The 24,508-nt window shown below is 38.8% G+C and overlaps 2 protein-coding genes across 15 annotated transcripts in view; both read right to left on the bottom strand.

The window, feature by feature from the left end:
- LOC128263253 (CUGBP Elav-like family member 1-A) overlaps positions 1–24,508 on the bottom strand; it is a 60,645-nt gene that overhangs the window by 23,723 nt on the left and 12,414 nt on the right. For 5 of the 14 annotated variants that reach the window (XM_052998152.1, XM_052998146.1, XM_052998149.1 and 2 more), the window contains 3 exons: positions 20,469–20,689; positions 18,877–18,959; positions 15,620–15,668 (listed from right to left, as the gene is read on the bottom strand). In XM_052998152.1, coding sequence (XP_052854112.1) covers positions 15,620–15,668; positions 18,877–18,959; positions 20,469–20,689 — 353 coding nt within the window. Of the gene's footprint in view, positions 1–2,876; positions 3,411–7,169; positions 7,786–10,924; positions 11,075–11,112; positions 11,277–15,619; positions 15,669–18,876; positions 18,960–20,468; positions 20,690–24,508 lie in introns of those variants that run through there. The other 9 variants (XM_052998161.1, XM_052998157.1, XM_052998155.1 and 6 more) reach the window with 9 other exon arrangements.
- LOC128263254 (ribokinase) lies at positions 21,450–22,850 on the bottom strand. The gene is made up of 2 exons (XM_052998163.1): positions 22,690–22,850; positions 21,450–22,636 (listed from the first exon to the last, which is right to left on the bottom strand). The coding sequence occupies exons 1-2, from the start codon at positions 22,743–22,745 to the stop codon at positions 21,460–21,462; spliced, it is 1,233 nt and encodes a 410-aa protein (XP_052854123.1). The 5' UTR covers positions 22,746–22,850; the 3' UTR covers positions 21,450–21,459.

Genomic DNA, 24,508 nt, shown 5'->3' with positions numbered 1-24,508 from the left:
AAATATAATTACCATAAAACTACAAACATTAAAATGATTAAGATGTTTTGAACGCTGTACCTGTTATTTTGCTCAGCTCACAGCTAATCATTAAATGTCACTTTTTAGCATTTCTATTGCAAATTATATATACTAAAAATCAAAATTTGTTGTACTAAACGGTTCTTTATAAAAATGATAAAAGTGCTCCTTTCAACATGATCACGTGTGTACTTCGATCTAGATTTTATTCTTCTAAATATGAAATAAAACGTTTGTGTGTGCCATTGCTTTCCATCGTTTCCACCTGATCTATATCAAAACAATTTCTATTCTATAGGCACATGGATAATCCTAAATATTTAACCCCAGTAACTGCTCAAATTCCGTATTCCCAATTCTCGTTTCACTCATAAATTCCCTATTTGCATTCAACTCTGTGACAGCCTCTGGAAGCTTCAAGAAACCAGACATTACCTCAGCGTTTGGGGAACTGCAGCTTGTGACTGCTGACAGAGAGTTCTTCTTCTTGCTTGTAACTCCCTTACTCCAGAAAAAGCACACCATCCCCATCCCCATCCCCATCCCCATGTTAACCCATCAATTGTCTGCCGTCTAACTCGGCACATGACTTGCATATCTATGCGATATTTGCGAAATGAGTTGTTGACTTCGACTTGGCGTCCGACTTTGACTGTGACCAAACAAAGCCAAAGTAAAAGCTTTGATAAATAAGCAGCCAAAAGGGAATACACTAGCAAAGACGAACAAATAAAGAACAAGCCATCGAGAAAAACTATAAATAAAAAAGTGCATGTATTTCGAAAGCCATTCGATGCAGGCAAGTGTCGAACGGAAAATAATATTTTTATGGCGAGATCTTGTGACTTTGGGCAGTACCCAGAAAAGGGGGTGTTAGTCCAAATGGCTGTCAGTCAAAAGTGAAGTGTAACAGCTGGGTGGTTGTGTGTGAGTATTACATAAGGTTGTGCAACTCAGAATTTGCGGCAAGGCATTATAAATGTATTTTCTCTGCCCCTCTCTTAACGTGTGCAAATGCGTTAACATAAATGTAACACGTTTCGCTGTGGTAACAACAACTGCAACAGCAACTATCCACATGTCACGTAGCTTTCGCATGCCAACAACAGAACCGGGAACCCCAAAGACCCCAAAAGTCGTGTGACCCGAGGCAATCCAAGAAATTGTCACATTTCAAGGACCAGACAGGAAACAAGTGGCAAGAGAAAGAGGTAAAGAGCAGAGTCTGTCTTATGACACTTTCCTCTTTGAAGTTTACGAAATATTCTAAATTATATACAACCATATAGTCTAAAAATACGCAGCTTAAACTACTTCAAATTGATTGAAGTTACACTTGCTAGTTGATAAAACTTTTGGCGATGTTGTGCTAATTACTGAGCCACGAATTTGTTGTGGAAATTATGCAACATATAAACGAACTTGAGCCAGGGAAGAAGAAGAAACTGAAAGCTGTGTTTTAAATTTGTATATTCCAAGTATCTTAAAAAACAAAACATTCTTAATTTATTTCGAATTTAATTTGGGTTAAGTAAACTGTGTTTTATATTCCTTTTTAAATCCGTTTTTAAAAACCAAACTTGTATGATTGGCAAAGTTTGTAAGGCTACGAAATCTAAACCTTTAATTATTTTAATTACATAACATTTGATCTTTTGCTTAACATAATTGCTCAATGAGTTCCCAGAACCGAAAAAAACTCAACCAAACCCAGAAGACCCAATAGCAGAATCCACTCATTGCTTTCTCTTTACCACCCATCCCCTACATCCATCAATTTTTTTTTATCCGCTCTTGTAAGGGAGTTCAAAAGTCCCTTGACAAAGCTAAAATTTAATTAGCCGCCCAGCAAGTGGCGTTTGCAAATGAAATTACACAAGCACATTCACACAGAGGCACGCACACAAAGGGAACGAGATGCCAACCACATATACTCCTCAATCCCCCCCATTCACCCACACACACACACACACACATTGGTTTAACATTTAGCCACTTGGCGCGAAAAGGAAATAAAATACACGACAATCCAACAAAAGAGCAGGGAAAAAAACACGAAACTTGCATCGAAACATGAAACACTCGCCCCTTTTCACCGCCTTGTTTTCTGCGGAAAATTGCTCTGCTGGCGCCCCCTAGCGGGCAGTCCGCCCACCCGCTTGGCTTTGTAATCCTTGCGAGCTTCACAATAAACACGAAAATATAATTTGCAACGTTTTTGCAGGCGACGAGCTTCCGCTGCTAAAGCGCAGAAATGCAATGAGTTTTAGACAATAGAGGCCACAGTGAACGGTCATTAAAAACGACACGTTGGAGAGAGACTTGTTGTTATTAAAAATATTTAATGGAGCCATTTTATAAATAAATTCAATGTCTCTGCCAACTTCGTGAATTATTTATCTTTTTCAATTGACTTGTTTAATGGGCAACGTTGTCAGATGGGTATGATTAAAATGTCATCGAACAATATCTATTCTGTTGATCTTAGTTGAATTTATTATTAATTGAATTTTTTTGCATGCAGAATTACCTTTCTTAAGCACTCAGATTATTCTCTATTTAATATAAACCTTTTATTAAAAACGGCATAGTTGACAATTATTATAACAAAACTATAAGGAATTGCACTATGACATTTTGTGCCTTTGTTTTTATGATCGGTAATATAAAAACAAAGTAATAATGCTACAAAACAGAGTATTGTGAATATATTTATAAATTCATTTTGATTTGCTCAAAACAAATATTTGAGTAATAGACTAATATTGTTGTTGGATCGTTTATAAGGAGACCCCACTGTGCTCGGACCGACTGGACTTAACTGGACGGTGGTCCGTGCAAGTAACACTAATTACCTGGAACTAAATATGGCGCCGGATTTGGTGGCGGCAGCCAATACGTTGCCGTTATCGCCGGATACAACTGATGGCCATTTGTGGCCATGTTTGTGGACATGGCTGACGCGTGGAGGGGGTGATTGGGATGGCTTGGGTGGTGCATCGGTGGGGGCGAGTGCTGCTGATGATGCGGCGGCGATGAGTCCACGGAGGAGCTGCCTGGGCTCGTTTTGTTGTAACGGACGATCAAGTTGTTACTGTTGTTCACGCAGACGGGCGGTGGAGATGCTGCATGGACTTTGGCCGATAGGGGGCGCTGTTCGCTAACGCCGCCATTTCCATTTCCATTTCCGTTTCCGTTGATATTGCCGCCATTGCTGCTGTTGTTGTTGTTGTTTAGGGAACTGCTGCATTCCATGATATTTGGGTTTTTCATGTTATTTATTAACCGCTAGATGGCGCCACCGCACATTCGAAAAAAAATGGGGTCGAAGGGCTTAAAAACTTTTGTCTAGCTAAAACTTAGCTTTGCTTTTTTATGGGCCTCCTGGGCTAGATTAAAAACGATAGGCAATATTTTATTTGTATTTATTTTAGCAAGGGCTGCCATTAAAATGCCACAATTATTCACTTGTGCATAATTTGAATTTTATTTGCCTCACACACACGCGTTTCACTCTTTTTTAGCACAGCTCTTTATGGTCTACCATTTTTGTATAACTAATTAATTTGCCATATTGTCCGGCGAGTGCAGTTTGCCTTTTGCAATAACGTAGTATTTTTTTTTACTGTCGTTCTGTGTTATTTACATTCAATTTGTTGCACATCCCCATCAACGCACCGAGCGCTAATGGGACGGACATGACCCGCCCGTACGGGTTGTCCATACAGATGGACCATATTTGTTTTTATTGTTACGATTATTATGGCGATCACATTGCGCAGTTGTTTGATTTTGCATTTAATGTCCGTTAAGAAGCCCCGCAAGCGATATTAAAATCATTGAAAAATCCAAAGCAAATAAACAAAAAAATTGTAATCCATCCAACTTTCGCTTAAACAATTTTTATTGCCGGTTATTTGGAAATTTGTGTGGTATTAAAATGGAGCATATCACTATATATTGGGAGACTTAATGCGCTTCCTAAAAACATTAAAAAATTTTTGTTTTTCCTAAAATGTGGGAAGTTAAGCCTTATACCTTGTCAGTAAATTTAAATCTCTTAGGAATTTTTCCCTGTCTTAAAATATGCACAAGTGTCGCAACTTAGCACCAGGCCACTCCCATCTGCTAGGCTTTCTACCTTTCTGTATATGTATATAACACCTGTATGAAGCTCTAATCAGCTTGAGCAGAGTTTTAAAGAGTCGAATGTCTGTGTTTATACAATAAATGAGAAGGAAGGTAAATAAGTAACTTGAGACCCAGGCGGGGAGTTTCGAGCTTGAAAACTAAACAAGCCGACAACTGTTCGGCACCTAAACATATACGAACAATATGATTGGGAAATTTTGAGCTTATTTATCCAGATACAACAACGACAATTGTTTGACACTGAAACTTCGGTTATTTCCTTGGGAAGTTCCCCCAGAACCTTAAATATCGAGTAGTTGAGATGGGGTTTGAAATTTCATTTAAACAAATTGATTCATTCACATTTCTATTTTCATAGAATTTATTTTTGTTTTATACGGCCGGCTAACAAATGACTTTATGAGTTTAGATTATTAAACAAATGTTTGTTTCATCAAAAGTAAGTTATATTACAAGCAAGGATTTCACGTTGGTTGCACAAAAATGCAATAATAGCCAGGAATTCATCAAATCTTACCAGTGAAAATGTGTTAATATACATGACATAAAAAACAATTTTGTTGAACACTTAATTTTAGTTTGAAAAGCCATTGGCTCGAATTGGTTTTGTGGCTTCAGTACTTTTCCCAATTCTGTGAAATTTAAATATTTCCTACACGAGTAGTGTTTTCTAATTTCTTTTTTAGTTCTCCCCGACCGAATTTTTCCCCTCTCCACCTGTCGACTGTCTATTTTCAATTTCTTCTGACCCAGCTGAAATTGACGTTTGCCAGTCTATTGACAGACTGCCTACAGAAGATGATGATGATGATGGTGGGGATGAGGATGATGTCGAAGCTGATGGCTTCTTGTTTGTACATGGGCAACATATAGACATAAATATGCGTAAATAGACAAGTTTCCCAGCCGCTCGGCCTCTTCTCTCTTCTTGGAATGTAACTCAGAAGAAAGTGCAAATATTGACGAGAGTTTCCATTTTGCAGGTGGCCCAAAGTGGAACAGTTTTCTGTTAATGGTTGCGACATATGCGAAACCAATTGATTCGTCGTCGGAATGGCTATTACTATATATACACGTGCATCGTTGTGACATTTTCGTAATCATTTTGTTAACGCTTCGCTGGACTCCAGACGAATACAAATTGCGAAGTAATTTTTTTTCTAAGTGAGGTGATTAGTTGGGCCGAAGTTTTGAATTTTAAAATTTTCTAACCCACTTTTAGTAAAATTTTATATTATTATCTTGCTGTGCCATGAGCTTCGAGGTGCAATTTACTTGGCAACAAACTTGCTCACAATTATCACATAAACTTCGCATTTACACTGTGAACTTTGCTTCTGCCACAGCACCTAATGTGGTTTGTTGTTGCTTGATGTTTTTATTGTGGTTGTTGTTATTATTGCTGTTAAATGAAAATATTCAGAGCGGAAAGTTACGCTTTTCCATTATAAGCGGGCCATTCGAAGCATGATAAAATCTTATGTGTAGGTTTCTATTCCGAGGAATATCGAAACCGAATTTGTGATTCACAAATATGTAAGGCGGAAATGGTTAGTGTATAGCTCAGCATAATAAGCTAAAAAGTTAAGTAATTCTTATTAAAGAGATAAATTGAAGAAAAAATTAACAAGGATTATGAAACCTCAAAATATATATTTTTCAACTTGTAAATTTATTTATATTTTTAAATCCCCTAACAGTTTTACAATTGTTTCCCATAATTAAACGCAACAGTACTACAGGAAAATTGAGCACGTAAACCACATATCATTATTTCTACACAGTAAACAAATAAGACCAAAATAAATATATTTAAATAAATATTACAAAATCCTGGTTCTTATATTCTTTTCAAAGTCGGCTTAACGATAAAATCGATAGCCCTCAATAATACAAATTTTCCTAGTTTATCATTATAGAGTACAATCTTTTTGCTTACGTTTTTTTCAATATTTTTTTAAGTTTGTCGAAAAATGAATTTGGTTTTTTGAGGTTTTGACGAGCCGTTGACATTTTGTATTTAATACGGCCTGCACTCAAGTTTTCTTTTCTGTTGCGTTCGCCTCGTGTGAGGCTTTTCAAAAATGAAAACCAAAAGAAAATTTGACAAGTGACAATTTCCGTATGTTGACTTCGTCTTGAGTGATTATTTTCTGAGGGACAGTTTACCCAGTTTATTTTAGTTTCGGAAAGCGTTACGTGAAAGAAAAATTGGATTACAATTAGTGGCATTTTGTATTTAACATCTTAAATCAACTGTCGGGACTTTCGTTTCTCGGTTTTTGAGCATACATATTTTATGAGAGGAGATATTTAATTTAGCTTATGGGATGCTAAGTGGAGGTCTAAGGGTTGACCTTGTAGTTGAGAGCGTGTCGCGGCCAGGTGATGAAGGGTGCCGAATGGGCAGAGCTCATCGACAGCCTTCATCCGAGGCTATTTATGGCCCGACACACCCAGCTCCAAGCTCACACACTCGAGTCACTCGACCGGAACGCCAATTGGATCGGAAATCGGTTATTTTGTCTGATTCATTTTCCAACTAACACTGGCCTTACCCATCCCCTTAGCCCATTTTTCAAAAGCCCACAGCTTTTCTTTATTCGGTGTGAATGCAAATATTTTCCACGCGATTACTGGGGCTAATTCACAGGTAAATAGTGTAAGGCCACAAGTTCACGATATGTACTGGCAGTGGTAAATGGCTATGATGGCCATTACGCATTAAACAATTTTTTTAAGACCGCAGTTAAATTTTTCCAATTTTTTTTCCTGACCTACAAATTAATTATTTCCTTTCCATTTCGTCTAAACTTGATGGAGTGTCCACTGTACTTTGGATTGAGTCAGTCAAAGTTCTTATCGTCCACTAATTATGCAAATTCTATGTGCATTTCAAAGTCTGATTTACACACTCAAAAATGCGCTTAATTTGCGTATTTCTTTTCGTTTATTCAATAGCTGCAAATCGCCGAGTATCTCGATCCGAAAGATACCTGGAATTGATCGCACGTCTTGAACTTTAACTTTGACACGCGCGTGCGCGGCAATTGTAATTTCCGTTTGACTCGCAATCCGCTTTTATTCTCTCCGATTACGGCGACACGTCTCCGATTTGAGAGTATCTGCTGGATACTCGTAGAGAATTTCAGCGATTTGTTTCTGCTATTTTTCGGCGCTGTGTTTTTTTCGCCGCCGATCCGAAAACGCGACTGATGTCTGGGCGATTGAGTGACAAACTGCTGGCGACGCTTATTTTTTCGCTGCCGTTTTTTCGCTTCGTTCTGCGGTTTATTTTACTTGATTTTTGTAGTTGTAGTTGTAGTTGTAGTTGTAGCTGGTATGTACTTTAGCCATTGTGTACCCAGTTCACGATGAGCCGCATGGCGACGTCAAAGCAAAGGCAACAGCAACAGAAGCAAACGGTTCGAATACAAAAAAATATTATCATTATTGCCGCTGCCTTTCGGTTTTGTGTCAAAATGGCAATAAGAAAAGCGTGCTGGGGGAAAACTGAGCTGAGAAAATGGGAATATTATGAAGATTGAATGGTTTTTAAAGCGCACTCTGATGGGATTGAAGAAATAAATGCTTGAATGAAGGTTTTCCTATTACTCAACATAGTTTTACTACAGAGTTTAATAAAACATGATAAGAATACTTAAGGTGCAAAACTAAATATATATTTAAATCTGATGGATGGTCTCACAAATTTTAACTTATCACCAGTTTCACCATATTTTTAAAAGCTGGAACTTCAAATCGATATTTAATAGAATCCCAATCAGACAAAACCCTGCTTTTGAGTGCACTAAATGTACATCTGAAATTTATTTTTTTATTTATTTTAAACCAAGTTTGCCACAATACCTGCTACACCGAAGCTTATATACAATATTTCCATAAATACTCATATTCCAGGGTCGGAACTTCTACCTGAGAGATGCCGCAGCTTTGGGCTTATGTTTGCTTTCGTTTCAAATTTCAGCAGTCGGCAGTTGTTTAATTTATCAGTTAACAGCTCACAGCTAAAAGCTTTAGAAGCTAGATCATAATTCAGCAGAAAATTATAAACAATATTGTCAGCTGACTCTTGAAGAGTAATTTTTCGGGCAAATGCAGCTTGAAGAAATAACAGACTGTTTTTCCCAGCTTATCGCTGAATAAAATTGAAAATTTAATTAAAATCAAAGGGAAAACAAAACCAAACCATATGCCGCAACCATGTGTTGGAACAAGGGGCGTAGGGGCAGTGGAATTATAGAACAATACGCCTCCTAATTACAGACAGAGATACGGATACAGATACAGCCAGTGCTGCAGATACAATGCGAAAACACTTGAAAAGAACAGACGCACAGGCCATTTTCGATAATTGAAAATAATAATTAAAATTCCGTGATTGAAGGGAGAGGGTAAAACGGGAGGGATCGCCCCTAACGTCCACAATTGGAGTGAAAGAATCCCATAAAAGCGGCAACAACTGCAGGGCATACATAATACAATTTGTATCTGTTAGTATGCAAAACATGTCGTCTCGCCCCTCCTCAGCTCCATTCTTTTGGGTCATAGAGCCCGTTAGCCGTATTTGTCCATCAGAAGTCATCATGGAATTGGTTGTCATTCACTTTGCGCCTCGGCTTTGTTCTGGGGGCCTCTCCTCCGCCCCGATTTCCACAGAATTTATAACCCCCCTTCGGCTAACCCTTTGGACGTGCGTGATTTCTTCAATTAATTGTTGTCTCCAAGCACTTTGCACACTGCACAATGTCGTTCTCGACAGCGCTTTTCCCATCATTGTCTACACCTAATTGGAGGTCCGAGAAGAACTAGTTGGCCTATTGTGCCCGCTGCAACAAAGGTCCATGAAAATATGCATAATTCTAACTCAAACAATGACAATTTTCAAGGTATTGCAATTCATTCTGCAAAGAGTTCTGTGCATTATGGATTGCCCAAGAAGTATAGTAATGTTTGAACGGAAACTTCTTAATAATTATGCAGACAACAGAGAAGTAAATTCAGCTTGAGATGAAGTCTGTGTTTCTTGAACGAAGTACTGGCTTGTTAACAGGAGTATTTTCCGTTTAATTAGTATAATAGACCACAGGAAAAATCCTTAACACAAACTAGCATACTAAAAGAAATGAAATAAATTTGTTAAATTAATAATTTTGACCTTGGAATGTGAGCTTAATAAATCTTAACGAGCGTTGAAAATTTATATAATATTTTGGGGTAGTGGAGACTACCTAATTGCTAAATAAATATCTAGCGTACCAAATAACAGCAAGATGATTTAAAATAGCTAACAGGTTTTGCTGTCATGAAGAGTGAGTACTATATAGCTCTTGAGAGATGCGACTCCCCGAAATAAACTCGCGCTGTATCAATCTTTAAGCTCCATTGCCGAAGTATCCCCAACATCTATAAACCAACTCCATGTGGAGAAATTTCCCCGGCCATTTGTCATCTCCCCGCCTTTCCCATGTATCTTTCTTCATGCCGTTTGCCATTTTGGCTCACAAATCTAGCAATTATTCACATATTTCAATTACCGCTCGTCAAGCGTAAGAAATGTCTTGTGCCACACATGACAAACTGCAGCTGCAATGCGATTGCAACTGCAATTGCAACTGCAATTCCAACAGAGAATGCAACGCACTTTCAACACGCAACCAACGAATTTTCTCCAATTTCAGTGCCTGGCATTCTTCGCATACTCGATCGCAAATGGCACGCAATCTCTGGCTAGAACCTATAGCCCCTTATGAAGATACAAAGATAGAGATGCGAGATGGTCAAAGCAAAACAAACTGCAAACAAAAACATCAAACAGCTGGTTTCACTTATATAAACAGAGGCACGGAGAAAAAGCTAATTTCTTTGCGCAAAAATAATAATAATGGAAATGAATTGAAAACTGGTTGAGACCACAGCCGGTTCGCCAGAGAGAAGTCGAGAAACTATGAAGAGAATCTGGGAGAAGCCGGCGTAGAATGACTCAAACTGCAGCCAAGATTATAATTTATTAAGCTGGGTTTTGTTTTTGCTCCTTTTGCACTTAATTATTCGTTTGGGAAGTGCTTTGCATATTGTTTTCGTTTTCGTTTTCGATTTCACCGCTTCTCTGTTGTCATATTTGCCGTGTTTACTTTTTGGCAATTGGCAGACGGAATGACAAATCCAATCGACTGAGTTTCGGTCGCTTGTGCCGTTCTGGCATAGGAAATTAATGTTTTAATGGAATTTATTTCGGGCACCCCCTAGAAATCGAAATTGAAATATGTCCGAGGCATTCTTGCCCAATATTTTCGGCAGATTAAGCAAAGCTATTAACTTAATGTTGACCAAATTTTGAGTTATGAGCAACAGTTTCTAATTTGAGCAAAGAGAAGAGAATGAATGTGTCAGGTTAAAGATTTTTTCGAGCATTTTCCCAATTTCTTTAATACTTTGTTTATTTATTTTGGATTTTAATCACTTAAAAAACATCTATCCTTAAAATACTTTAAAAAATTTGTTTAATTTATTTAAGGATTTTGAAAGGTAAGATACATAAAGTTTGACAATAATTTTGGCTAAAGTCCACCATATTAAACCTTTAAATGAATATAATATAATAAATATTACATAATGCTAACTTTAAAAATTATTTGTTCATGGCACTTTGAAGTTATGTCTTTTGAACAAATTAACAATTTGTTAGCACACCGCACAATTGTCATTTCGAAATCGTTTTCTCAATTACCAACTCAACGATGATTAAGTGCAATCCACACGTATGAACGTATATCGAGTCATATGGGTGAATGATTCAATCAATTGGCTGTGCAAATAGTTTATCAATATCTGAGAGATACACAGGGCGTTTCGTTTTTCAATTAAGGCTTTGCGGCCGGCGTAGATTTATTTTAAAGAATTTCATTTGCTGCTGACCAACCACAAAGTGCGGGGAAGACACTTAGATACGGGGAGGCGGGATACGAAGATCGTGCCGCGAATGAATGACAACTACGGCACGTATCTTTCGGATAGTTGCGCGCGACTAGCGAATAAAGAGTAACGATCCCCGATCGACGATCACCGATCGACTGAAAAGCCCGCGGCACTTCGCCCCGCGATCAATTGCGCTGCACTTTGAGATACTTTTGCCGCTGGCAATGCCGCTGTTGCCGGCTCTCTCTCAATATCACTCTCCCCCTCTCTCTCTCTCTCTCTCTCTCTCTCTCTCTAAACAGCTGACAGCGGACACTTGTGGCTCGCTCACATGAAAGCCAATTAGCCACGCTCGTTGCCTGTGGCTGTTTGTTTATTTATGTTTGCTGGGGAGTCATCAGCGGTTGACAGTCTTCGGTACATTTGAGTAGCTCTCTCCCACTCTGGCTTTTCCCTCTCTCTCTGCGATCGTGTTGCCTTCTCTTTCGGACCAGGGCCGGGTTGACTCAGCGGTTTTCCTGTTTTCCGGCTCTTGGAACGGATACGTAATGATGGAAACGGGCTCTCCTGTAGGTTAACTTTTTAAATTTCATTAAACTTTACTTCAAATCGTATTTTAAACAACTTGTCTTGCTTTAAATTGTTTAAAAATATCTCACGGATTTTTTTTTTCGCATATACAGTCAAACTTCCATTACTTGCACCAACAAGTTATATATATTTCAAGGTATACATTACTTTGAACTACTAATTCGAAATTTGTTTATATACAGAAAAAGTTCCCAGTACTTAAAGCTGAACAAAAAATTAAAAAGTTCAACTGCCACCAAATAATGAAACTCAGTTTTGAGTAACATTTTTTCGGATTAATCGATGTACTACAGTAAATAAGCATAAACTCCATAGAAAATAAAGGAAATAACATTTTCCATTAATCAAAAACAATGAATATAATATTTACGTTAGTTATTCAAAACTAAAAATTTGTATATGTGTTTTTCATATATATTCTAACAGATACCGCTAAGCTTTAATAAAATATAGTATTTAAATATATTACTTGGAATAAAATAAAATATAGTATTTAAAATATAGTATTTAAATATATTACTTGGAATAAGTAGCCATTTGATTACTTATTCTCTTTAGCTCGCTATGTATGCAGTTTAGTAGTCAAGTGAACAATACATTATGTATTCATAAATAGGTTTAGAGATTTACAGCAGCTTTAGCCGCCTTGACATTACATAAATCATTGCACATTTAGCTTAACCGTCTTTCTCACATCATCACAAACGAGTTGGCACCACCCCCCTGGCTCCGTACCGCCCCCTTTCACGCCTCATGTGCAAACCATCCCGAGATTTAGCAGCAAAAACAACCGCCTTTTCTAACACATTTAATGCCAAGTCAAAGTTGTGTGCTCACTTGACAAGATCGCGACGACCTAAAAGGTTTCGAGACGCGAGCAATTAACATCAGAGCTACAAAAAATACAGGCCGTATCTGTCTATCTTTGTATCTTGCAGATGCCTGGCGTATCGTTGACTGTATCTATGTATCTGGCTAAACGGGCGATCACGTCAAGCGGGGAGCGCAAAAATCAATTGAAGAGCGGTTCGGTCGACTCACTAAACATAGAAAAGCGCTTTGTTTTCACAGTCAGGCCCGCAGAACGCTCAATAATTGAATCGAAAAGTGTGCTAATGTGACCGGCATCTGAGTTTCTGAGTATCTGGCAGATACCGGGTCACCCAGAGCTGTGGGGTGCAACTGCAAACATGAAAACGCATTCTCGGATCTAAAGATACCGCCACAGAAACATTAATTTACTGAACGTTGACCTCTTTAAGACTCTATTAAAAGCATAAGTGACTGTAAAGTGAACTACCTTGTCATTTTAATTACTATGCCTTTTTTTAAATTTACTTGTGTTCATTTTATATAAAACTTTTTGAACTGTTTTATATCTTTAACAGCCTAGAACATACAATTCACTCATACCTAAATGAAAGCTTACATTAGTTTATACGCTGTATTGAATTATTTCTTAAAATCCCAGCCTTAACGTTTACATTTTACCACTAAAATATACAAAATGTGCCATTTCTGATTTGAAAGTACACAATTGGTGAAATGAAAATTGATTTGTCGTTGTCGGCGTCTGACAATTCGCAAATTATTGAGCCCATTAATTCGAAAGCCAAAAGGCATAGCAATAAAATTCATAAATAAAATCGTGCATACGAGTATCTACTTGCATTTGCTCGCATCTCATTAATTTGGGATGATTTTGCCTGTGACCAGTTGGCCGAAACGGCAAAACGTGGGGCAGAGATGGGGACAATCGATGGCCAGAAGATGGCGGAGGAAGCGGCAACAAAAAAAGGCGTCCTAACCAACTCGGCAACTAAGCCAAGCCAAAAGGGCAGGCTAAAAAGGCGGACAGTTACACAGACGACGACAAACGGCAGCTAAAAGTATTTAGAATTTCTGGCATTTTGTCAAGTGTCGCCAAAACATTTCGCACAACACGCACCACGGTCCTAGAGAGAGTGAGAGATGGAGAACGTGAAAGAGAGGGGAACATAAAGAAAGAGAGTGAGGTCCATATTTGTGTGTACTAAGGCGAATCTTGCACTTGTTGCATTCTGCGAAATTTGTGTGGCATTTGAAAATGTTTGGCATTTGTTTTTGTTCATACACTATCAGAAAAAATCTTAGGTTAGCCATTTGGTCATTTTTTAATCGAGTGTATAACGGAAGTTGTTATTTTATTTGTTATTTTTTAAATGGAACAGATTCTGAACTACAAAAGGTATGACTTCCTGGGTTGACTTAAATGTTATCTTAAATCATTGTAAATTGCTTAAAATAAAATGATTTAGGTACATTATTAGAAAAGACTCCCTTAGCTAATTTAGCTAGCTTCCGCTTTTAGAAGTTCCTCAATTTATTTGAGTAATTAATTGCTACAAGTGATTGTAATCTTCATTGTCTTACAAAGAGTCTCTTTATCTTTACTTTACTTTACTTTTTGGCTTCTCTATCGCTAGCTTAAGCAATTAATTTTTGAGTGCATTCTAAAATATTTGTTGATAAAACGGACGAAACTGCCCGCCAAATTAGATATTAGACCATTTTTTTTTGTATTTGCACATTCGACCATTTATCTTCATTTTAGTGACGATATTTGTTAATCCCTCGTGTATGAAACGATGAAACGAAAGCAAAACCAAGAGAACTGAGAGAGATTCTAGCTCAGATGAGTGCCAATTTTTCGTTAATTTACCATAAAATTTCCGAGTTACGTATTTTTAATTTTGTGATTTATTTTTGTCACGCGTACACACTTGACGCAATCGAACGCAATCGAGGAGAAACAAAAGCAGCGGCCAGAATACGCTCAAATGGTTTTTGGATCAGTCGGGGATACAGGTGGGGATCTGGGCGGCAAAAGGGCCCTCTGCGAGGTAGTTGGCCCTTGAGCGACTTGTACTCAATCGAAAGCAAAGGAAAGCAATTATGTAAGAAGGGTAAAAATGGGAAACACAAAAGGGAACAACAATCGATTGACATCGAGGTGAATGCGAGCGATGCCCCAAACATTTCCGCTGCACTCGAGCATTGCTAAGAGCAACAAGAAACACCAAAGTCACAAGCCCACACACACTCTACACACGGGCACACATGATAAAACGGAAGCGGAAACGCAGCGCATAAGCGGAGTGCAAGAAGGAGAAGGACATAAGTGACATTGGCCTGGTAATTTGTGCGATGGGCACAAATTAGACGAGCAAAAGATTTCCCTGTTTCAAATGAAATGGGTGAAAAGGTAGAGATAGAAATATAAGCTTACAAAAAACTTAACTAATATACTATAAATTAGTAATCCTCTAGAAGGGAAATCAACACTTATAGAAAACTTATGGAACTAACACTCCTACCACTTATTCTCAAATTATTGTATTGATATATTAATCAAACATTTAACATTTTATATTAATATGTAAAATTAAAATATTTCAATTTCAGAACCCACCGAATCCCCTAAAACTTTCTTTAAAGTGCAAGCTTAAGCGTTTTTTTCTAAAGTGATATTTCACCGCTCATGGGCTTTTTGAATTTTTTTCCCCGAATGACTTCCATGCTTTTTCCGTCTTCTTTTCAGCACATATCCTAATCGATTTATTGGTCGCACACAATCCAACTAATACACGATTGTAGCCAGTTGGCCCCCACTAGCCCGTTTTTTTTTTCAAACCGTCCTGTCAGTTTGAGCATTATTCATTTTCATTGCCGCATTCTCCGCTCGTATTCCATTTCCATGTGTTGTTTTGTGTAATCAAATACAGACACTACATCCCCTTATCCTTGCTTGTGATTAAGCCCAAAAGGCTCACACACACAGTGACAAAAAAAAGCGGGAACTAGCAATCAACTGAACAGAGAAAGGGACGGAAGAAAAGCAAATATATCCCGAAAGGATGTCTAAAGAGGAACTTACCATTTCGGTTCTCACTATCCGCCGGCTTCATCTGAATGGGATGGTGCATCTGTCAAAGAGAGAAAAAATGGGGAATCGTTAAAAAAAATGGGTAATATTTTTGGGAATTGTGAATGGAATACATTTCACTTCCATTAGTGAGTGCTTTAACTTTTAAGGTTGAAACTCTTTCCAAATATCATGAATTCCTATTTGCTTACAAATCTTTTTTGTCTTGTTCTTCAAATTGGTTTTTATGAAATTATTGCTTGCACTGAGCTTGACTGGTATATAAATCATTCACATTATTTGCTCTACCATCGACCCAATAGTTAAACCAACAACTGACCAGAACTTTTGTTAGATCAACAATGATTTCATTAGTTTATTGAAGTGTGGTTCGATCTCATTAGATTTGAATTTGGCCCCAATGCAAGTGAAAAGCGCTAATGAAATAGCTCGGAAAAAGGAAGCCGGATAAACAGGAGTGGGCGAAACAAAAAGGAACCAGAGAGCCCATTTCATTACCGTGGCCATTAGCACTTGAAAGATGCAATTCAATGCGATGCTTTTAACAAATTTCCAATTTATTTTACATTCGTCGTTCGAACTGATAAGGTCCCGGGTCCTTTTTACTGGGTCCTGTCATTACTTTGATTTCAATTAACTTTTCATTCAAACGGTTCGAGCAGCGGAAATGATAATAATAATACTTACAACGATATTAGAAAATGGAGCTTCAACTGCAGGAAACTTTTCCCACTGGCGTGGCGGAAGGGGTGGGCGTGTGGGAGGAAAGCCCGAACAAAGTGACTGAATGACTGAATGATGTTCAGCAAATTGAAATGAAATGCTTACGGGTTGAGGCCTTCCCGCATCTCCTTTTCAAACCAAATAAAACCGAACTGAACGGGGAAGGCCAGAAGGTTTTTGCACAAATTACGAGAAAATGTCACCGCCTCTGGTACTTCGTCCGTAGTCCTTGTCCAGCCACCGACTACCCCATCCTTGACCCCTTCCCACTTATTGTTGCGCCATTTTGCTCCTCTATTATTCAAAATTGACAGTTGAATGAGTAAAATGGCCGTCTGCCTCAATCTGAATTGCTCTTTTCTGGCATTTCATTTAACTGTCTGTCTCGCAGGATCTAGTGTGGATGCATACATATTTATCTGGCCAAGTAAACGTATCTGTTTGTGTTGGCTAAGTCCTGCTGAATGGAAAACCCTTTTCAATTTAGTGGTGTAGAGACCCTAATGCGATTTGTAGCAAGTTACTTGTTAGTCCTTCTCTGATTGTCAATTAGTTATCATAACATTGTGGTAAGTTATTTGGTTTTTTAAACAAAAAGAACGAAAGCAGTGATGTGAAGCACCGAAAATAGCTTTGGGTATTTAAGGGAATTATATTGATTGAAAAATGCAAAAACTGCAGTAGTGCAATTCATTTCAAAAATAGTCATTGAAAGTTTAAGCTTAACTTCATTATATCTAAAATTTAATTGAGCGTCCGAAATTAATTATTCAAATGCAAAAGCATGGCTCATCAAATTTGTAAGAGTCTTAAATGTTTTCACCGATTACACTCACACCAAAATTGTCAAATAAAAGTTTCATAGTATACTTTCGGGGCTTAAGTTGTGGAAACGCTCAAAATTGGCCATCTTACTCCTTCTCTTCGTCCGACTTGCAACTGTAGTTTTTCACACGTGCCAGAAAAAAAAGAGGACGAGAAAAAGGACAACGCTCGGCAAGGACACTTAACACTCACACATGTATTTTTTTTTGGGAGAAAAGGGGAGGGGCAAAGAAAAGTGGGCAGTTCAAAACAAAATATTTATTGTGGCCGTTGACAAGCTGGGCTTTTCCTTTGCTGGTGTGTGTGAGTGTGTGTGTGTGTGGCAATGTGGGCATTTTAACGTCTGTTTACCTATCGATTATTTCAGGTAAATTAAGTAGCTTCGGAGCTGACGAGGACCTCCACGTCCACGTCCATGTCGACATCGATGTCCTTTCCGTTGAGGGCAGCCTGCCAAATGCATTAAAGGATCAGACTTGCTCACACACTCACACCCCCCAGCACACATACCCCCGCAGTAACGCATAGCTGGACGGCCAGGCACTTACTTATACAAACAAAGATCCACCTTGCAAACACACACACACACTCACACACACACTCACACACACACTCACACATGTGGTCATTATTTTGACAATTACACACGTGGTGCCATTTGGCCAGGGTCCCCCCCCCCCCACTAAACTCCTTGTTTGGCTGTGTGAGCTGGGGTCCTTGTTTTAGTGCTAGCCGAACGTTCCTATATGGATTTTCCATTAACGATTTGAATATGTAAATGATGGAGCGAGTGCCAACTGTGGTTTCAAATTAAAAATTTTCTGGTAAAATATATTCAGAGCTTACAAATTTTATAACAAGTAATATTTAATTTTACTGATTCAAGGCTGTATCTTTTGCATCTATACTTTAAACACATTTTCAAATATTAATAAATATTAAGTTTAAAACCTACATTAAGATTTAAGTTTCGCACTCAATGATATTTCCATTCCATTGTTCATGATTCTAAAGCTTAAAATTATAATAAGTTATCTAATAAATATACCATTTTATTAGGTTTAGGTGGTTGATTTCAGGAAAACGCTGCACAGGATTCGAAAATTTTCATTTAAACATGTAACCACTGTGCATGGTCACATCCAATCGGTTGGTTCACCCACTCAGCCCCAACCCACCTGCACCTGCTGATCCAATCCCCCTGCAATCTTAGTGTGTTTGCCTGTGCGTGGAACGCTTCATTTAATACGTTAACAATGAGATTGTCCTCAATAATTGAATCCACTAATTGACTGATGATTACATTTTGTGTTGGCCATACACCAACAGTCCGCCAACGGCCCTGGACCCCCCCACCCCCTTTCCCGCCCCCAAAAACCATGCGCTGAAAGTATGTCATCGATCGATCGGGTAGCAAGCGGTTGACTTTCTCAAGCTGTATTATTCAAAAGGGCGCACAAACAGTCACTGTACGGGGTATATGGATTTGGGTGTATGTGAACTACGAAGAAAGGCACACACACGCGCACACATACATACGCAAATACGAAAAGAAATGCTCACATACATGGACACAGAGAACAGGAAAACGGGCATAACTAAAAGCTACATATATGGTATAAGGGGTGTATAGGTGTGTGTGAGTGGGTGTATGGTGTTGGGTGTTGGGTGTTGGGTGTTGGGTGTTGGGAGGTACTTACCCCGTCCAAGGTCTTGATGTTGTGCAACGCATCCTGGGCGCGCAGGGCAGCCTTTCTTGTATAGTAGGTGACAAAACAGCACCCTGCAAACGAAAATGAAACAATCGAATACAAATCGAATACAAATCAAACGAATCGATAGACAGTAGCACAGAACATATGATACAGAACGAACATTTTATATATATACTGTATTATATATATCGGATGCGATAAGTTTTATTTACTGGGGACCATTACAAAGTTAAGCTCTTACTTTGATAACTATTGGCTTGTAGCTTTTTAGCATGCATCTGGAACAGGTAATTCGAGGCTTAAAGCTAGATAGACATAATTCTATATTGGCATGCAGATTTCTGGACAGGGGACGAGCGCTTCATGCAAGCCATGCGGATCAAATGGGACAAGGACAAAAACTATGGGGACTACGGACTGCGTGAGATTGATATATATTACCATGTTGCTAATTCTCATTTAAGAACACCTTTCATAACCTATTAGATACCCGCTTGTCCTTTAACAAAGCGGAAAACTTGTTTTTACCACCGTTTTTAAATCGAATTTAATATATACGGATAAAAAAAGGCCTTGACGAAAATCTAAACACCCAAATACTTTAAGCCTAAGCCTTTATGAATTTTTCTGGCATCACAAATTCAAACTATGGAGGAAATTTATTGTTTTCTAATTTGTATAAAGTTGCCTGAAAGTATGCAACAATATATTTTGGATCCCAAATCTTATGGATGTCGTAGAAGTGATTTTAATCTCCTTATTTTTAAAGAAATCAATTCAAACTGTTTTTTTTTTTAAGAGTTTCTTTTTTCCCTTAGCTATGCATAGTTTAATTCAATAAGTGGTGTTTTTTACGATATGTGTTGCAGCTTATTTACAGTTCCCTTCACATAATACTCATAAATTCTCCTTTGTACTTGAATTTATTTTTATCGGATTACTTAGGAAACTTCCTGTAAGTGGTACACAACCCGTCTCTTCCGACCCATCTAAACTATCCACTGCCCCATTACGAAGATTAAATTATAATCCTCCTCCGACTTGCAGCCACATAAGCCACACTCCTCCCTGGGCTTTCATCGAGTTAGCCGTGCCCGAACACCTTGCTCCGAGGATTAATCCACCCATACGCACACCTATGGCCCGGATCAACCCAGCTAGACCATAAATATGCATAATGGAATTTACCTTTTCGCTTTCGAGGAAAGTTTGCAAGCAAATGCGCATATTATTCTAATACAGCCAAAAATTAACCAGAGCAACATGCTCATGTCCTGCATCCCGTCCGCGTGTGTGTGAGTGTGTGTTGGGAAGTTTTTCCCGTTTATACACGCACAATTATGGCCAATTACCCCGACTAAAACTTTGGCCAGCAACGCATTCCTGCCCTCAACACCTGTGCTGGGAGCAGGATTTAATGTTGATGGGTTCGCCATCAGCATAATCATATTACTTGATGTTTATCCGCAGAGCCCGGGGACCCAGAATTGATGGACATTGTAAAATTTCATTGAACCCCCCAAGTAATCCGCCCATTTGTATGCCCGGTGGTGGTGCTTTCATCTGCTAAGACTCACCTCTGCTAATCGATGTGACCTTGTCCCGGAGCACATTCAATGTGTGCACGGGTCCGAACTGCTCGAACATTTGGCGGAGCCGCGTCTCGTCCCAGGTCTTCGGTATTTGGCCCACGAACATTTTGATGTTGTCCGCATCCGGTTGATCCTTGACCAAGTCCGGACTGTTCGTTTCCATGAGTTCCATTTTGACAGAGCTCTCACCGGTGGGACTTTGGTTGCTGCAATCGAGGTTACAAAATATTAAAGGTTGTATAAATCTTTAGTAAAGAAAAATATATATTAATCTGAAGTCGTTACTTCAATTAAAACCATGTTCATTTAAAACTGCATTTCGATTCGAGATAAAATATAGTGCCTTTCTGCTTTTAACTTAGTACATCTATTTAATAATTTTTTAGGATCACTTCATTTTTAGATCACCTAATAAGACAACTCTTCGTTAAAAGTTTTTAGTTTTTTCTTCTCTTTTCTCTTAGTTAAAAGTTTTTAGTTTTTTCTTGAACACATTGCAAAAGTTAAATTTATTTCCATTTTATTTTAGTTCTACTCTCCGCTGATTTGTGAGATGTGATTTTGGTTTTGATTGAATAATTTTAAAATCAATGAGTATATAATTAAACAGGGTTAACTAATATTATATAATTTGTATCATCCCTCATTAGAACAAAATTATAAGTCAATTGCCCTTTTAGATTTATCTCCATTAATTTTAAATACAAAAATTCTGATGTATAATATAAATATACAAATGCAATTCTTAATGTCTCATTTAAACATCACACTAAAAAATAAAAGCCTTAAGCCTTTTGTTGGAAGCAGCCTTGGTTTACTTAAATGTTTGAATGCTATACCCTTAAAAATGATAACATTGTTTTAATTTATAAATATTCCTTGAAGACAAGTATTACAAAGCAAAACAATTTTTTTCTGAATCTGTTCATTTTAATATAACAAATATTGATTTTTAGAAAGCAAACTATTTTGATTTTTAAGTTTTATTTGCGGCAGGCTCAGCGTTTCTATTGTCCACCTTCCCTACTTCGTCACTTTTCCTTTCGGCTGCGGTTTCCACAGGTTTTGGAGTTTCCTCGGGTGGAGGTGCCGGAGCCGGTGTTGTTTCAACAAAAGGTTCTTCGGGTGGAGGTGGTATTTCTTCTGCAACTGGTTCTTGGGCAGAAGTTTCCTGGGGTGGAGTTGCAGGTGGAGGTGCCGCGACTTCTGCTTCCTCAGGTTCATTTTCAGCTTCCGCAGTTGGAGGAGGTATGACATTGAAAGTGGGCGTGATGAAGCATAGGTTATCTTTGGCCCCCTCCTTGCCCGGAAAACTGGGCTGTGTGCCCCGGCGACCCAAGGAGTAGGCGGCACAGGCGTTGGCCGCACAGATGTGATGCTCAGGGGTCAGTTTGGGGAACCGAGCTACATGATAGGCCAAGCCGCCTAGAAAGGCATCCGCTGCGCCCGAGGAATCGGCCAAGTGCGGAACATCGGAGGCCGGGACATGAGTGCACATGTCCCTGCTTTTCTTGGACATGAAGACCGCTCCCTGGTCGCCCATGGTGATGATAACGCCCCTGGCCCCCTTATCGATGAGAGTACTCGCGGCTTGACGGGCCTGCTCAAGGGTTTTGACCTCGTCCATCTCGGCCAGATGGGATGCCGCCTCCTGGTTCATCACCAAAATGCTCGGCAAACTGATCATGGCAAGGGGAATGTTATTTCGCATGGGCGACAAGTGCAGTATGGAGACGCCCTTGAACTGACGCAGGGCGCACATGGTGGCATTCATGTCCACTTCTAGTTGGCAGAGCAGCACCCTGGCCTCTTGGAAGCACTTCCTGGCGCGGGTCACATCCTTGGCCGTGAGGAAGGCATTGGCCCCCGCCACGTTGATCTTGTACTGCTGCCCCTCGTTGGACACCGCGATCTCGCTCATCCCCGTGGGGTTGTCCTTCACCTGCTCGACGTGCCCCACGTTCACTCTGTGCTGCTGCAGGTGGTTCAGGTAATCGTCACCGGACTCGTCCTTGCCCAGCTTCGCCACCAGGGCGGTGGAGGCCCCCAGTTTGGCAGCAGCCACACACTGATTGGCCCCTTTGCCGCCGAAACAGGTCTCCATGTGCGATCCGGCGACCAGTTCCCCGGGTTTCGGCAGCTCCGCGACATATCTGGGGTGTGCATATGGATAATTACGGATTTTCTTGTCGGATACGAAGCTTACGTTATGTACTCGATATTTGCCGATCCGAAAACAACGACATCCAGGGACTTTCCCATATGTTCGGCGGTCCTACCTTACAATTTTTTAAATGCTTTTACGGGGATGTATATTTTGGGACTGAACCACATTTCTGACATTTAACGTCGGGAAAATATGAGATAATTTCAAACATTAAAATGTCTGTAAAAATTCTGTAAAATTTTTTCTTTTCATACATTTTGAATAGACTAAACGCCGATTAAACAAGATCCAAATTGTTAAGTTAATATGCTGAATTTCGAACTATCTTTTCTACACTACATCCTTATAGTTATGTTTTTACAGCATAAGTAATTTGAAAGCCTTATCTCTTGTTTAAAAACCAAATCTTTTGATCGAAAAAACTTTTTTGTTTCGCTTTTCTATTTCCAATTTAAAATTGTATTTCCATTACATGCAAATTAAATTAAATAAAATGCTTTCAAATCCCTATTAGAAGTTCAGATCTTTTTTATTGAACTTTCATGGACAACATATTGTTTGGCCATGTCTCCAGAATCCGAGTCCTCTGCTTCGTAACTTCATTAGCTAATGACCATGAAAAAGGAAGGGGGATAACAACAAGCAGAAACATTTGTTCTGCATCCCTGTGCGATACCGAGTTGGCTAACAGCATAAAATACAAATACTAATTGTTATTAGCAAACTAATCTAATCTAAAAAGTTGTAAACGTTGTTACTTTTGTTTTGTGGTTGACCAGTCTCCATCCAACTCGACTCTGAAATCTAGGAAGGGGGTTTTCGAGGAGAGTTTCGACGGGGATGCGGGTCTTTGAGTGACTGGCAACGCATTGAACGCTCCACTTTGAGGTCACTTTCAGTTGGTTTTTGTGTGCTGCCGAAAAAGTTTTCCCTTTTCCCAGCCCTGTTGTTGCTCCTAATGGGGGTTTATTGGGTGCTCTTGATGGTGTACGAAATTGACTTTTGGTTGGCTGTCAATTTGCCCGGGGGTCTCGGTTACGGAGCCGATTTGCCGTAAGCAGAAGTTGTCAAGCAGTTGCCCCAATAAATTTTAGCTCTTAATTGGCTGAGCCAGTTAGTTCTACGACGAAGTGACAGCGGAATGTTGGGAAGGATCTGACGGATGTAAATGAAATGTTCCCGCTTAAATGGCACTGAAATTAGGGCCATACTTATAATAGTTGTTTTAAATGTTTTGATTTCAAAGCACAAGATACAGTGGATTGGTTGTGTAACACCAGTAAACGAATAATAAATGGTAGTCTATGGCATGCGGAAAAAAAGACTTATTTTATAAACTTTATCTTTTATAATTTTTAAAAAGTAAGTAGAAGTGAGAGCTGATTCAGGACTTAAATAAATAAACCTTAAAGAGCAACAATTGCAGGCCATAATATAACAATTATTATTATAAAAGCTAGACCATAAAATAAAATTCTTCGGTCCATGACATAACAAATTCTATTTAAAAACTAATCGTATTTCTAGAGCCATATATTTAGTAGTAAGTAAACTGGCTAAGATATATAAGGATTTGCTTAGTTCTAACAGCAATTAAAAATTTAAAAACTGAAAATTTAAAGTTAAAAGTTCAAAATAATCTGCCTTGCACAAAAATTGATTTTTCGTAGTCTCGGTTGGAAAAAATCGTAGGCATAACAATTTCAGAATCACATACTTTCAGGATGACAATTGAAATTACCATATATCTTAGCAGAGAGGGTGACTAACATCTCCCCTGTTTTGGTACATTATTAACTGGAGCTATCTCACGAAGTCATCTGAAACGATGCCATTTAGGAAATTACTTCCAATTTAC

The sequence above is a fragment of the Drosophila gunungcola genome, unplaced genomic scaffold (genome assembly GCF_025200985.1).
Source record: "Drosophila gunungcola strain Sukarami unplaced genomic scaffold, Dgunungcola_SK_2 000001F, whole genome shotgun sequence".
Lineage (NCBI taxonomy): Eukaryota > Metazoa > Arthropoda > Insecta > Diptera > Drosophilidae > Drosophila > Drosophila gunungcola.
The sequence above is the reverse complement of the archived record's forward strand: the minus strand, read 5'-3'. Positions and strand labels throughout refer to the sequence as shown.

Excerpts from the sequence above, each read along its gene's own strand:
- LOC128263254 (XM_052998163.1), bottom strand. The coding sequence starts at position 22,745 with ATGGGAAAGTCCCTGGATGTCGTTGTTTTCGGATCGGCAAATATCGAG. Across the intron at positions 22,637-22,689 it reads GCAAATATCGAGTACATAAC|ATATGTCGCGGAGCTGCCGA; the intron begins GTAAGCTTCGTA and ends TGCACACCCCAG.